Raw genomic sequence first — 16,664 nt, 5'->3', positions numbered from 1 at the left:
CCACGTAGTATATTGCCCAGCCATTTAGTATATTGCCCAGTCACGTAGTATATTGCCCAGCCACGTAGTATATTGCCCAGCCACGTAGTATATTGCCCAGCCAAGTAGTATATTGCACAGCCCACGTAGTATATTGCCCAGTCACGTAGTATATTGCCCAGACACGTAGTATATTGCCCAGCCACATAGTATATTGCCCAGCCACGTAGTATATTGCCCAGTCACGTAGTATATTGCCCAGCCACGTAGTATATTGCCCAGCCACATAGTATATTGCCCAGCCATTTAGTATATTGCCCAGTCACGGAGTATATTGCCCAGCCACATAGTATATTGCCCAGCCAAGTAGTATATTGCACAGCCCACGTAGTATATTGCCCAGTCACGTAGTATATTGCCCAGACACGTAGTATATTGCCCAGCCACATAGTATATTGCCCAGCCACGTAGTATATTGCCCAGTCACGTAGTATATTGCCCAGCCACGTAGTATATTGCCCAGCCATGTATTATATTGCCCAGCCAAGTAGTATATTGCACAGCCCACGTAGTATATTGCCCAGTCACGTAGTATATTGCCCAGCCACGTAGTATATTGCCCAGCCACGTAGTATATTGCCCAGTCACGTAGTATATTGCCCAGCCACGTAGTATATTGCCCAGCCTATATTGCCCAGCCACGTAGTATATTGCCCAGCCACGTAGTATATTGCCCAGCCACGTAGTATATTGCACAGCCACGTAGTATATTGCACAGCCACGTAGTATATTGCACAGCCACGTAGTATATTGCACAGCCACGTAGTATATTGCACAGCCACGTAGTATATTGCCCAGTCATGTAGTATATTGCCCAGCCACATAGTATATTGCACAGCGACGGAGTATACAGCACAGAGCCATGTAGTATACAGACTTAAAATAAAAAATAAACATACTCACCCTCCGTTGAAGTCCTGGCCCTGCGTTCGGTGCACCCGGCAGCTTCCGGTCCCACGGTTGGTATGAGCGCAGGACCTGTGATGACGTCGCAGTCACATGACCGTGACGTCATGGCAGGTCTTTCTCGCAGGACCTGTGATGACGACGCGGTCCATTAGCGCTGCCATTAACCCTGTGTGAGCGCTGACTGGAGGGGAGTACGGAGCGGGCACTGACTGCGGGGAGGATGGAGCGGTCATGTTGCCATCGGACTGCGCCCGTCGCCGATTGGTTTGTGGCAATGGTCGTGGGCGTTTTGCCACGACCAATCAGCGACTTGGATTCCATGACAGACAGAGGCCGTGACCAATGAATATCCGTGACAGACAGAAGGACAGACAGAAAGACGGAAGTTACCCTAAGGGTATGTGCACACGATGCAGATTTAGTGCAGAATTAGTGCAGTTCTGCAGCAGATTTTTCTGCTGCAGAAACGCTGCAGAACTGCACTGTGATTTACAGTACAACGTAAATCAATGTGAAAAAAAAGCTGTGCACATGGTGCAGAAAAATCTGCGCAGAAACGCTGCAGATTTCAAAGAAGCGCATGTCGCTTCTTTTGTGCAGTTCTGCTGCGTTTCTGCACCCCTCCAAAAATAAAGATCTGCAGTGGTAAAATCTGCACTAAAACTGCACTAAAACTGCACCAAAAACGCACACAACCTGCAGAAAATCTGCACTTGCAGATTCTGCCAGGAGATGCAGATTTAGTGCAGAAAATTCTGCACCACATTTCCTACGTGTGCACACAGCCTTAGACAATTATATAGTAGATCATCACACAGACTCCTTTCTTGAATCTAAATTTACCATACTTAGTGAACACCTAATTCCTGACGCCCTCATCTCCTGCAAACAGTCAAAAAATAATAAACCAACATATAATATTATCCTGTCCAATGTAGTCCATTTAATACAGTGTCCCACGGCGATCTCACATGTAGAACAGTCACATTGGAAGATGTGACCGGTCTACCCGGCCACCGGCAATACACTGACAGGAGGTAATTTTATTATTTTTTATTGTTTGCATGAAACACAGGCATCGGGAATCAGGCGTTCGGTGATTATGTATTTTGTATGAGAATATGTAAATGTTTTGATTGTTTTTTTTTACAATTTAACTCAGGCGCCGGAATGATGAGACTACTCTACCATCATCGGCTCATGCGGTCTTTGTTATATGTGACAAAAGACGTAGCCAGATGGGAGTAGTAGTCCCATCAGAAGACGCCTGGGCACACACGTCACATGGGTACACACACAGAGATAGACAGACAGACACACACACAGACACATGCACATATTCTCCGCCCACACACTCTTCCTCCTTCTGACATTTCCCTTTGACAAATCGCAGCGTTTACGCAAACCTTTTTACACCTGCATTTTTGCTGCAGATTTGACTGAGTAAATTGAACTCAATGAGTCAAAAACGCTGCAAAAAAACGCAAAAAGAATTGACATGCTGCAGAAAATAAAATGCTGCAGGTACGGACAGAAATTTACTGATCACATGCACAACACTTCAGGATTGTCATTGAATTACCTAGCTTTCGCACACCGTTGCCTTTTTGGAGCAGTTACGCGTGTAAAAAAACGCATCGTGTGCACATAGCCTTAACTATAATACAAAGTTGCTTATGTTCATGTGTGCTATTGATTTATGAAATAAAAATTAAATCAACAGTTACTCTTGAAGGAAAAATTTGCAAATGGATTTGCCAGAAGTATTTGGGGAGATATAAGCAAAATAAAAGGAGAAAGACAAATGAAAGAGGTGCTATTGAAAATGTTATTTGTAACCAGACTACTAGTAACAAGGCAATGGGGTTCAGTACAAATTCCAACTTTAGAAGAATGAGTAAATATAATAGGGCGTAACATAGACATGGAGAAAACAGTTTGGATACAAGCGAGCAATGATAGAAAAAAAGAAGGAAATATTGGGAATGTGATTTGAACAAAGATAATGCAAGGAACAATCTGCATGGATGTTTTCTTATTTTTTTTATTTTTTTTTTTAAATCTACCCATCGGGGTCAGGATGGGCTAGGACAGGGTGGGTTAGGTTATTTAATATGCAAATATTGTTGTTGGGGACGATTTCATGGTTTAATAGTAATAGAAAATAAAGACAAAGACTTGAAAAAAAGAATGATGTATTTTTGCTTTATAAAAGGCACCTGATTATAAGACGCACCTAGATTTTAGAGAGGAAAATAAGAAAAAAAATATTTGGAGACAAATAGTGTGCAAAAAATGTTAATAAAATCCGAAATATTATCTGTGGATGACGCTGTTATGGGGGATCTGTGAATTACAGTACAGTGCCTGAAATACTGTATATTGTGACTACCACCCCCCTCATCCTCAGGAATACACCCACTTACTGTATACACGGATGTATTCTGAAAGATGAGGGAGGTGGTAGTCACATTTGCAATAAACACTTTGGACACTACATTACAGTGTATATTTACACTAAATATGGCTACAGCCCCCATCATGCTTCAGAATATACCCACTGATACAGTATATCTCAAGGATGATGGGGGATCTTTGCTCACCTTTCCTAAAAGGATCTCGGACTTGTGAGTACTGTATTTGCATGATTAAATAGTGTGCAGGGACAGATATGTGATCGGTGGAGGCAGCTCAGGAACAGTTCCCTCCACCAATCACTATCCATCCCTGCAGAGGAGCAGGAGAGTCGCTCTTCTCTCCCTCCTCAGCTTTAGGGCTACGTCTGCAGCGGAGCATTGCTGGGACCCTGCTGCCGGATGCAGCGCATGCGCAGATTGAGAGCTCAGCAAGCCGAGAGCTCTATCTGCGCCTGCGCCACATCCGCAGCCATTTTCCTACAGACATTGCATAGACGCAATAGCAAGGGAATACACCGCACTCATGGATGGAATGTTTTGCAAATAAGTATAACAATTTTATTTATGTACATAGACATTAACGATAACAATGCAAGTACATGCAGCAGAAAGCATACAGAAAAATAAATGACGTTTCGAACCCAACCGGGTTCTTAATCATAATCTGCTTTCCTAGTCTGCAATGGACAGAATAGACAATATCCCAGCCGGGATAGAATAGTGAACTCAGTCGATATGCTATAATAAGTGTAAGACGTATCCAGTATGAGGCCAGCTGTCACTAGATAAGTAGATCCTGGTGGCAGATTCTGGAATAGCGGCGCTCCCGCGCCTAGCTGTATGCTTTCTGCTGCATGTACTTGCATTGTTATCGTTAATGTCTATGTACATAAATAAAATTGTTATACTTATTTGCAAAACATTCCATCCGTGAGTGCGGTGTATTCCCTTGCTATTGTATTGGGGACTTTGTGTCCGTTACACCAGCACCTTCCCTATATTTAGCAGAGTGCAGACTAATTTTTTATATATTGCATAGAGGCAGGCGTGGATGGAGATCTCGGCTTTCCTACATCTGCGCCGAGTGAAAAGCCGGACCCCAGAAGAAGAATGGCGGCCGCCACAGGGCCACCGTTCGCTGCAGGACCACAGCACACCGCAGGACTACCACCGCACTAAGACTACAGCACCACCACCAGCTCCAGGTCTGCAGCATTGACCGCTCGGTAAGAACAGTGTTCTGGTTGGATGACTCCCATTTTCCCCCTAATTTTGGGGATCATAAAAGTGCGTCTTACAACCCGAAAAATACGGTATATATTTATATACACACACATATACACACGCATATATGTAGAAACACAGTGGCATTAAAACTACAGTTATTGTGAACAGTTAAGCAAGTTGAAGATGACATGATCTCAAAAAGGGCTAAGTTAAAGATGACACATTTCCTTTGTATTTTAGCACAAAAAAAAGATACCGTATTTTCCGGCGTATAAGACGACTTTTTAACCCCTAAAAATTGTCCCAAAAGTCGGGGGTCGTCTTATACGCCGGGTCCGGCTGCAGGGGGCGATCCTGGATGGTTTCCAGGGTCTGAAGGAGAGGAGACTCTCCTTCAGGCCCTGGGATCCATATTCATGTAAAAAATAAAGAATAAAAATAACAAATATGGATATACCGTATATACTCGAGTATAAGCCAAGATTTTCAGCCCATTTTTTTGGGCTGAAAGTCCCCCTCTCGGCTTATACTCGAGTCATACCCGGGGGTCGGCAGGGGAGGGGGAGCGGGGGCTGTCTAGTTATACTTACCTACTCCCGGCGCAGTCCCTGCACGTCCCTGCTTCTTCCAGCGCTGCAGATTCTACCTGTACTGAGCGGTCACATGGTACCGCTCATTATAGTAATGAATATGCGGCTCCACCTCCCATAGAGGTGGAGCCGCATATTCATTACTGCAATGAGCGGTAACTGACCGCTCAATACAGGAAGAAGATGCATTGATGGAAGAAGCAGCGACTGCAGGGACCGCGCCGGGAGCAGGTAAGTATACGGGGAGGGGAGCGCTGTGCGATATTTACCGCTCCTCGTTCCGGTGCGGCTCCGTCTCCAGCGTCCTCTGGCAGTGACGCTCAGGTCAGAGGGAGCGGTGATGTGGTCAGTGCGCCCCCTCTGCTGAGCATCAGTGCTGGAGACGGAGCCGCACGAGGAGCAGGTAAATATTGAAAGCGCCGGCGTCCTGAGCGAAGAGAGGCGAGTATGTGATTTTTTTTATTGCAGCAGCAGCATTATATATTGCACAGCTTTATATGGAGCATCTATGGGGCAATAATCAACGGTATGGAGCATTATATATGGCACAGCTTTATATGGAGCATCTATGGGGCAATAATCAACGGTATGGAGCATTATATATGGCACAGCTTTATATGGAGCATCTATGGGGCCATAATGAACGGTGCAGAGCATTATATGTGGCACAGCTTTATATGGAGCATCTATGGGGCAATAATGAACGGTATGGAGCATCTATTTTTATTTTTGAAATTCACCGGTAGCTGCTGCATTTCCTACCCTAGGCTTATACTCGAGTCAATAAGTTTTCCCAGTTTTTTTGTGGCAAAATTAGGGGGGTCGGCTTATACTCGAGTATATACAGTACTCACCCCTCCGCTGGCCCCTGGCTCTCAGCGCTGCGAGCATCTGTCTCTGTTCCTAAGAATGCAGTGAGTGAAGGACCTTCGATGACGTCGCGGTCAGGTGACCGCGACGTCATTAAAGGTCCTTCACTCACTGCATTCTTAGGAACGGAGACAGATGCTCGCAGCGCTGAGAGCCAGGGGCCAGCGGAGGGGTGAGTATATCCATATTTGTTATTTTTATTCTTTATTTTTTACATCAATATGGATCCCAGGGCCTGAAGGAGAGTCTCCTCTCCTCCAGACCCTGGGAACAACACGCCGTATAAGATGACTGGGCGTATAAAATGACCCCCGTCTTATACGGCAGGTATATCCCAAATTCAATATTTTATATGGAAAAGTTGGGGGTCGTCTTATAAGCCCAGTCGTCTTATACACCAGAAAATACGGTATATACACATACAAGTGCTTCTCACTAAATTAGAATATCATCAAAAAGTTAATTTATTTCAGTTCTTCAACACAAAAAGTGAACCTCGTATATTATATATAGTCATTACAGACAGAGTGATTCACTTCAAGTGTTTATTTCTGTTAATCTTGATGATTATGGACTACAGCCAATAAAAACACAAAAGTCTCAGTTATCTCAGTAAATTAGATTAATTAACAAAAAAAACACCTGCAAACGCTTCCTAAGCACTTAAAAAGGTCCCTTAAGCTTTAGCCACACTAAACGACTTACCAACGCTCACGACCAGCCATACGACCTGGCCGTGATTGTTGGTAAGTCGTTGTGTGGTCGCTGGGGAGCTGTCACACAGACAGCTCTCTCCAGCGACCAAGGACCAGGGGAACGACTTCGGCATCGTTGAAACTGTCTTCAACGATGCCGAAGTCCCCGGGTAACCAGGGTAAACATCGGGTTACTAAGTGCAGGGCCGCGCTTAGTAACCCGATATTTACCCTGGTTACCATTGTAAAAGTTAAAAAAAAAAAAAAAAAACACTACATACTCACATTCTGATGTCTGTCACGTCTCCCGCCGGCGTCCACAGGGTTTAAACTGCTTTCGGCAAGAGCGCTGCTAATGCACGCGCTGCTGCCGAGAGTTTCCCTGCACTGACTGTCAGAGCCGGCAGTAACAGCGGTGACGTCACCGCTGTGATCTGCTTTACGGCCAGCGCTGACACATTAGCAGCTCTGCCGAAAGCAGTTTTAACCCTGTGGACGCCGGGGGACGTGACAAGACATCAGAATGTGAGTATGTACTGTTTTTTTTTTTTTTACTTTTACAATGGTAACCAGGGTAAATATCGGATTACTAAGCGCGGCCCTGCGCTTAGTAACCAGATATTTACCCTGGTTACAAGTGAACACATCGCTGGATCGGCGTCACACACGCCAATCCAGCGATGACAGCGGGTGATCAGCGACCAAAAAAAAGGTCCTGATCATTCCCCAACGTCCAACGATCTCCCAGCAGGGGCCTGATCGTTGGTCGCTGTCACACATAACGAGATCGTTAGCGGGATCGTTGCTACGTCACCAAAAGCATGACGTTGCAACGATATAGTTAACGATATCGTTATGTGTGACTCCAGCTTAAGTCTGGTTCAGTAGGCTCCACAATCATGGAGAAGACTGCTGACTTGACAGATATCCAGAAGGCAGTCATTGACACCCTCCACAAGGAGGGTAAGCCACAAAAGGTCATTGCTAAAGAAGCAGGCTGTTCACAGAGTTCTGTATCCAAGCATATTAATGGGAAGTTTAGTGGAAGGAAAAAATGTGGTAGAAAAAGGTTGACAAGCAACTGGGATAACCGCAGTCTTGAAAGGATTGTTAAGAAAAGGCCACTTAATGTGGTGGAAATTCACAAGCAGTGAACACACAGAGTATCCAGGACATGGGCTACAAGTGTCACATTCCTTGTGTCAAGCCACTTATGACCAATAGACAACGCCAGAAGCGTCTTACCTGAGCAAAAGAACTGGACTGTTGCTCAGTAGTTCAAGGTGTTGGTTTCAGAAGAAAGTAAATTTTGCATTTTATTTGGAAATCACAGTCCCAGAGTCTGGTGGAAGAGAGGAGAGGCCACAATCCAAGCTGCTGGAAGTCTAGTGTGAAGTTTCCACAATCAGTGATGGTTTGGGGATCCATGTCATCTGCTGGTGTAGGTCCACTGTGTTTTATCAAGACCAAAGACAGCACAGACTCTTACCAGGAAATTTTAGAGCACTTCATGCTTCCCTCTGCCGACTAGCTTTTTGGAGAAGGAAATTTCATTCTCCAGCAGGACTTGGCATCTGTCCACACTGCCAAAAGTACCAATACCCGGTTTAAAAACAACAGTATCACTGTGCTTCATTGGCCATCAAACTAGCCTGACCTTAACCCCATAGAGAATTTATGGGGTTTTGTCAAAAGGAAGATGAGAGACACCAGACCCAACAATGCAGACGAGCTGAAGGCTGCTGTCAAAGCAACCTGGGCTTCCATAACACCTCAGCAATGTCACAGGCTGATTGCCTCCATGCCGCGCCGCATTGATGCAGTAATTGATGCAAAAGGAGCCCGACCAAGTATTGGATGCATTTACTGAACATACATCTCAGTAGGCCAACATTTCGGATTTTAAAATAATTTTTCAAGCTGGTGTTATAAAGTATTCTAATTTACTGAGATAATGACTTTTGGGTTTTCATTGGCTGTAAACCATAATCATCAACATTAACAGAAATAAACACTTGAAATAGATCATTCTGTTTGTAATTACTCTATATAAGAGTTTCACTTTATGTATTGAAGAAATGAAATAAATTAACTTTTTGATGATATTCTAATTTAGTGAGAAGAACTTGTATTTTCATATTTTACATTTAAAAAAGTTACAAAAAGGAAAATGAGTTGATGCAAAAGTTTGGGCAACCTGCATGATTAGTACCTAGTAGCACCCCCTTTTGGAAGTATCACAGCTTGTAAACACTTTTTGTAGCCAGCCAAGAGTTGAATTCTTGTTTGAAAGACTTTCATTCATTCTTTCTTGTAAAATGTTTCCAGTTCTCTGAGATTCCTGGGGCGTCTTGCATGCACTGCAATGATGTTCAGGGGACTGTGAGGGCAATTGTAAAACCTTAATCTTGTGCCTTTTGAGGATTATTAAACATTTGTACAACCCATCCTCTTTTTTAACTTCAGCTTTTTTATGGATGATGTGATGTTTGCATCAAGAATTTATTGAAATTTCATTGAATCCATTCTTCCCCGTGCCCGTGAAATGTTCCCCATGCCATTGACTGCAACACAACCCCAAAGCATGATTGATCCACCATCATGCTTAATGATTGGCGAGATGTTCTTTTCATGAAATTCTGTGCCCTTTTTTCTCCAAATATACCTTTGATTATTGTGGCTAAAAAGTTCTATTTTAACCTCACCCGTCAACAGAACTTGTTTCCAAAATGCATCAGGCTTGTTTAGATGTTGATTTGCATACTTCTGATGCTGAATTTTATGGTGAGGATGCAGGAGAGGTTTTCATCTGATGCATCTTCCATGATGGTGTGACGGTCTAACCATGAGGTAGAGTGGTCAAGAGGTCCAAGGTCAAAAGCCAGGAAGGTATGTCAAACAGAAGGAAGAGAAAGACGTAGTCAGGTAACGTTCCGAGATCAGAATACCGAGAGAATAGCAGATCAGAGCAGAAGAGGTTAAACAGACGGGACGGTCAGAACAAGGTCCAATGTCAGGCAATGAAAGAGCTACAAACAGAACGCAAGACACAGTGAGGCAAACCGCGCAGTAGCTGCACGTCTTGCAGAGGTCTGGGAGTAAGAGCCCAGTTAAGTAGTCTGGCAATAGTAGTCTGGGATAATGAACATCTTGAGACAGCCAGCGCTTCCCAGTCTCAGATTGGACAGCCAAGCTGTCAATCAACACACTGACAGCTCAGCATGCCCCTGCACCGAACTTGACAACTGAGCTGTCAATCCAAGTACTGACAGCTTTAGCAGGCCCCTGTACGAGATTGAATGGCTGAGATGTCAATAATTGCATCCCAGACACACAGAGGTGGAAACCGGACAGAAGGCCATATTTGTACAGGTGTCTCTGAACAGCAGAACAATGTACTACAGTAACTCCAGAGTCAGCTAAACCTTTCTGATTGTCTCTTGTAGTAAAGCAGGGGTCTATTTTGCCTCTCTAGCAATCCTACGAGCAGCTCTCACTGAAATTTTGCTTGGTCTACCAGACTATCTTGACCTCCACTGTTCCTGTTAACTGCCATTACTTGATTACATTACGAACTGAGGAAATGGCAACTTGAAAACACTTTGCCATCTTCTTATAGCCTTCTGCTTTGTGGTCCTCCACCATTTTCAGAGTGCTGGGCAGCTGCTTAGAAGAACCAATGGCTGATGATTTTTGGCACAAGGTTAGAGGAGGCTGGGTTTTTATAAAGCTGGGAAATTTGCATCAACTGGCCTTTCCTAACGATGATAGTGAACAATTCATAACTAGTGATAAGCGAGTATGCTAGTTACTCGAGCTTCTCTGAGCATGCTCGGGTTGCCTCAGAGTATTTCAGCATGCTTGGAAACTTAGTTTATGTCGACGCAGCTGCATGATTTGCAGCTGCTAGACAGCTTGAATACATGTGGGTTAGGCAATCCCCACATGTATTCAAGCTGTCTAGCAGCAGCAAATCATGCAGCTGCGTTGACAAACTAAATCTCGGAGCACGCCGAAATACTCGGAGACAACCCGGGCATGCTCAGAGGAACTCAAGTAACGAACATACTCGCTCATCACTAGTCATAACCCTAACCGTCTAATTAAGGTCTGGAAACCTTGGTCAAAGTTATCTAAGCGCACAAAACTCCAAACTTTTGCATCAGCCCATTTTCCTTTTTGCAATTTTTAAAAAATGACAATATTTTTTTTTTTTGCCTAAAATGTGTCATCTTTAACTTTAGGCCTTATATATACACACACATACCACATACACTTTTGGATTATTACATGCTATACAAACCTGTCATTTCTTTTTTTTATTCTGCAAAAATAATGAGAAAATTGCACAGTATAATGCACTATGTGGCTTGTTCAGGTGACTAAGAGCAATTGGATTGCTGAATGTGATACGTATAAGGCTACGTTCACACTAGCGTTCTGCTAGTGTGCGTCGCCTTAGCGTCGGGCGACGCAGCGGCGACGCACGCGTCAAGCGCCCCTATGTTTAACATGGGGGACGCATGCGTTTTTGTGTGTTGCGTTTTGCAACACTTGCGTCTTTTTTGCCGCTAGCGTCGGACCAAGAAAACGCAACAAGTTGCATTTTTCTTGCGTCCGATTTTCGGCAAAAAACTACGCACGCGTCGCAAAACGCAGCGTTTTTGTGTGCGTTTTGCCGCGTTTTTGTGTGCGTCGTGCGTTGCGTCGCCGACGCAACGGCGCGCAACGCTAGTCTGAACGTAGCCTAAGGCAGCTGTCTGGTATCTAACAAATTATAACCCAATTTATATCCTGGTGTGAGACTGGAATCTGCGTAATGTACTATGAGATTATACGAGGACTTTTATAGGACTTGTACTTCTCATCCTTCCAAAGAGGAACAGCATGTATCTACCGTTATATATTTAGGAGAAAATCACAAGGCACAAAAAAAGTTAAAAACAAGCTTAAGGATACACAGCACAAAGGCTTAAAAAGTAACCATTGTTTTAATTTTTATTTAACAAATTAATGGTACATCTGAAAATAAGCAACCTTATAATATCAGAGAAATCGTCGTCTTTCTCTGCCAGGATTGAGCTTTCATTTTCAAAAATTCTAAATGTATTGGTAAACTCTGTATTCAGTTATTTTGCTTTCTTTTGTAGTATCATTAGTTCCACAGGATTTAAAAGACATCGTCCTCACTGTACCCATTGGGGCTCATAATCTAAATTGTCAGTATGTCTATCCAGGCAGTAACTATGCAAGGTAACAAAAAGTCTTTAAAAACCAAAAGGAGACAACTTTTATTAAAAAAGATTTATTAAAAAGGGTGTTCTCATTTTATGACAATGTTTTAGTTTGTTAGACAGCATAAACATAAGCAAGTTTGCTATTGACTTGCTTTTTCTGCTGTCATTCTCCTGCACTGCTTTTATCTCACATAGTGTACAGCTGGTTTTCTAGGAGCTTTCAAGTTTTGTAACAAATCTGCACTGAAAAAATGCAGCATAAATGCAAAGTGTGCACACAACCTTATAGTTCAACTAATACTACAGCTCTGCTACTCACCAGAACTGTCACTCAAGAAGGAGAGTCCGCCCTCCAGAAAGTGAAAGAGAATGGAAAGCTGTGTGGTGCTCAAAAAACTACTTGAGAAAACCCCTTGAAGACATGTGCACCATGTACAAATGTATGATGCACCAGTATCTTACCAAGTGCAGCATGCCCCAGATTAATTAACAGAGCATGGTTCGGGTACACAGGGGACATAAATCTGTTTATCTGGTACAAAAACTAGTGTACATTAGTAATAAATCTGACCGATGGTATCATAATCCCCCAATAGATGCCATTTTTTTATGTATAGATACTGCACACTTGTGACATCTCATTATGAAAAGTATTTGTGCCAAACTATGTACACATACTATAGCTCGTGATGAAAATATCACAAGTAAAACACCTATGGTCCTTATTACCTATGGCCTCGAAAACTCATAACTGACCACTGAACAAGGTTGCAATCAATTAAACTACTTGTATGCCTTTCCATGTAATATTGTCGGTTAGTTTTACTCCACTTACTCACTGTGCCACTCCATGTATTCACCATGTTATCCAGCTTAGTCACCATGTTTACCACGTTACCTCACTTACTCACCATCTTACCCCACTTATTCACCATGTTACCCAATTTTTCACGTTACCCCACTTATTCACCATCTTACCTCACTTATTTACCATGTTAACCTAGATTACTCACCATGTTAACCTACTTATTCACCATGTTACCCCAATTTATTCACCAGGTTATTCAGCTTATTCACTGTACTCACCAACTTAACCCACTTACTCACCATCTTACTCCATTTATTCACCATGTTACTCCACTTAATCACCATGTTCCCCAATTTATTCACCATATTACCACACTTATTCACTGTGGTGCTCCACTTATTCACCATGATATCCAGCTTATTCACCATGTTCACTAACTTATTCACTGTTACCCAACTATTTATGGTAATAGCTTACCATGTTTTTAGATAAACTGTCTAATCTTGAATAACCTAATTAAAGTTATTATCATAAGTGCAATATATGCAAAATACCTCTAACTAGTCATTTAGGCAGTGCCATCCTAACAGTGTCCAACATGACAGAATCGCTCCTGAAATAGCGGTCACATACCGTATATACTCGAGTATAAGCCGAGATTTTCAGCCCATTTTTTTGGGCTGAAAGTCCCCCTCTCGGCTTATACTCGAGTCATATACCCGGGTGTCAGCAGGGGAGGGGGAGCGGGGGCTGTGTAATCATACTTACCTGCTCCCAACGCGGTCCCTGCAGTCCCTGGCTTCTCCGGCGCTGCAGATTCTTCCTGCACTGAGCGGTCACATGGCACCGCTCATTACAGAAATGAATAGGCAGCTCCACCCCCATAGGGGAGGAGCCGCATATTCATTGCTGTAAATGATCGGTGCCATGTGACCGCTCAATTACAGGAAGAAGCTGCAGCGCCGGAGAAGCCAGGGACTGCAGGGACCGCGCCGCAGCAGGTAAGGGGAGCGCAGCGCTATGGCTACGTTCACACTAGCGTTATGCTAGTGTGCGTCGGGTTAGCGTCGGGCGACGCAGCGGCGACACACGCGTCATGCGCCCCTATACTTAACATGGGGGACGCATGCGTTTTCGTTAGTTGCGCTGTGCGACGCATGCGTCTTTTTTGCCGCAAGCGTCGGACCAAGAAAACGCAACAAGTTGCATTTTTCTTGCGTCCGATTTTCGGCAAAAAACGACGCATGCGTCGCAAAACGCAGTGTTTTTGCGTGCGTTTTGCCGCATTTTTGCGTGCGTTGTGCGTTGCGTCGCCGACGCAGCGGCGCACAACGCTAGTGTGAACGTAGCCTATAATTACCTGCTCCTCGCTCCGGCTCCGTCTGCAGCGTCCTCTAGCAGTGACGCTCAGGTTAGAGGGCGCTGTGACGTAGTCAGTGCGCGCCCTCTGCTGAGCGTCAGTGCTGGAGACGGAGCCGCAGGAGGAGCAGGTAATTATTGAAAGCGCCGGCGTCCTGAGAAGAGAGGTGAGTATGTGATTTTTTTTTTTTTTTTATGGCAGCACCAGCAGCATTCTAAGGAGCACCTATGGGGCCATAAAGGTGCAGAGCATATATGGGGCACAGCATTATAAGGAGCACCTATGGGGCCATAAAGGTGCAGAGCATATATGGGGCACAGCATTATAAGGAGCACCTATGGGGCCATAAAGGTGCAGAGCATATATGGGGCACAGCATTATAAGGAGCATCTATGGGGCCATAAAGGTGCAGAGCATATATGGGGCACAGCATTATAAGGAGCACCTATGGGGCCATAAAGGTGCAGAGCATATATGGGGCACAGCATTATAAGGAGCACCTATGGGGCCATAAAGGTGAAGAGCATATATGGGGCACAGCATTATAAGGAGCACCTATGGGGCCATAAAGGTGCAGAGCATATCTGGCACAGCATTATAAGGAGCACCTATGGGGCCATAAAGGTGCAGAGCATATAAGGGGCACAGCATTATAAGGAGCACCTATGGGGCCATAAAGGTGCAGAGCATATATGGGGCACAGCATTATAAGGAGCACCTATGGGGCCATAAAGGTGCAGAGCATATATGGGGCACAGCATTATAAGGAGCACCTATGGGGCCATAAAGGTGCAGAGCATATATGGGGCACAGCATTATAAGGAGCACCTATGGGGCCATAAAGGTGCAGAGCATATATGGCACAGCATTATAAGGAGCACCTATGGGGCCATAAAGGTGCAGAGCATATATGGGGCACAGCATTATAAGGAGCATCTATGGGGCCATAATCAACGGTGCAGAGCATTCTATATAGCACAGTTGTATATGGAGCATCTATGGGGCAATAATGAACGGTATGGAGCATCTATTTTTATTTTTGAAATTCACCGGTAAATGCTGCATTTTCTACCCTAGGCTTATACTCAAGTCAATAAGTTTTCCCAGTTTTTTGTGGCAAAATTAGGGGGGTCGGCTTATACTCGGGTCGGCTTATACTCGAGTATATACGGTACTTGGTTGAATCCAGCTTGTACTTAAGGGGAACCCTCATGTCCCCAAATGCTTTTAACCTGTAGATACTGTACATGGTTAATCTGCAGGTTAATAGAGTTACAATGTTGGCTGGCCGCCTCACTGAAAAGGCGGCAACTGGGAGGAAATTAACTTTATTTCTCCTGGGAGCTGCCAGCTTTCAGTCATAGAGGTGTGGCGGTGCAGCGGTTGTAAGCACACCCCGGCACTTGGACATTTCGTTCTGATGAGTGCCTGTGTCTTAGGAGTGATTCTATGACATTGAACCCTTCATGTGACATGAATTACGCCACTGTGGGCATGATTACAGCCCAGAGTGCATGACTAGTTTCAGGAATGGAACCGACTAGAAGACTATCGGACCAGCCAGATTACTATCAGAAGGTAATTTGCATGCACCACCAACATGGTTATAACTTCATTTATTATTTAGCATTAGAGAGTTTATAAAATAACAGACTTGTAAGAAAGCTTTGCTATAATGTATATTTTAGGAGGACTTAAGTTTCCTCTTCAACTACTGCAGTTAAAATGTGTTTATAAGCCTTGTCCATACCTTGTAGCTGAGGCAGATAGGCTCCTATTAATTTCGATCTTTTCTTTTCATAACCTTTCTGTGTGATGTCACCTGCCAAAAATAAGTGAAATGGATGAGAAAGGGAACTTATTTTTCATTGCTTCTATTTTTGTGAAATTGCACCAACGTTACATCAGACATCGGGGAAACACAAGCCAAGAGACGGGTCAGCAGAACACAAGCCACAAGAGCCATATCCATTGCCAAAGCAACAAAGACACGAAACACAGTTACTAACAGATATTCCCACCACATGTGCTTCCCAGTAAAATCTAGAGTTTTATTGAAGGCCTTGCCTTTCAGATACTTATTTATAGAAAAGACTGTCAGAAATTATATTGTCACTGAAAATAGTCATGAATCACACAAGCGTATGCAGGTTTATGAGATAATACAGAACAGGGGACATGTACGAAAACTTTTCTGAAATAACAATTCCAAAGGACATAGTTATCATTACATCATTCCATTTAAAGGGAACCTGTCACCTGAATTTGGCGGGACTGGTTTTGGGTCATATGGGCGGAGTTTTCGGGTGTTTGATTCACCCTTTCCTTACCTGCTGGCTGCATGCTGGCTGCAATATTGGATTGAAGTTCATTTTCTGTCCTCCATAGTACACGCCTGCGCAAAGCAATCTTGCCTTGCGCAGGCGTGTACTACGGAGGACAGAGAATGAACTTCAATCCAATATTGCAGCCAGCATGCAGCCAGCAGGTAAGGAAAGGGTGAATCAAACAC

The 16,664-nt window shown here is 43.9% G+C and overlaps 1 protein-coding gene across 4 annotated transcripts in view; it reads right to left on the bottom strand.

The window, feature by feature from the left end:
* DIP2C (disco interacting protein 2 homolog C) overlaps positions 1-16,664 on the bottom strand; it is a 492,724-nt gene that overhangs the window by 204,126 nt on the left and 271,934 nt on the right. For all 4 annotated transcript variants that reach the window (XM_069729709.1, XM_069729707.1, XM_069729706.1 and 1 more), the window contains one exon: positions 15,903-15,974. In XM_069729709.1, coding sequence (XP_069585810.1) covers positions 15,903-15,974 — 72 coding nt within the window. The remainder of the gene's footprint in view (positions 1-15,902; positions 15,975-16,664) is intronic.

This window comes from Ranitomeya imitator, chromosome 6 (assembly GCF_032444005.1).
Source record: "Ranitomeya imitator isolate aRanImi1 chromosome 6, aRanImi1.pri, whole genome shotgun sequence".
Classification (NCBI taxonomy): Eukaryota; Metazoa; Chordata; class Amphibia; order Anura; family Dendrobatidae; genus Ranitomeya; species Ranitomeya imitator.
This window is presented reverse-complemented; position numbering and strand designations above follow the sequence as displayed.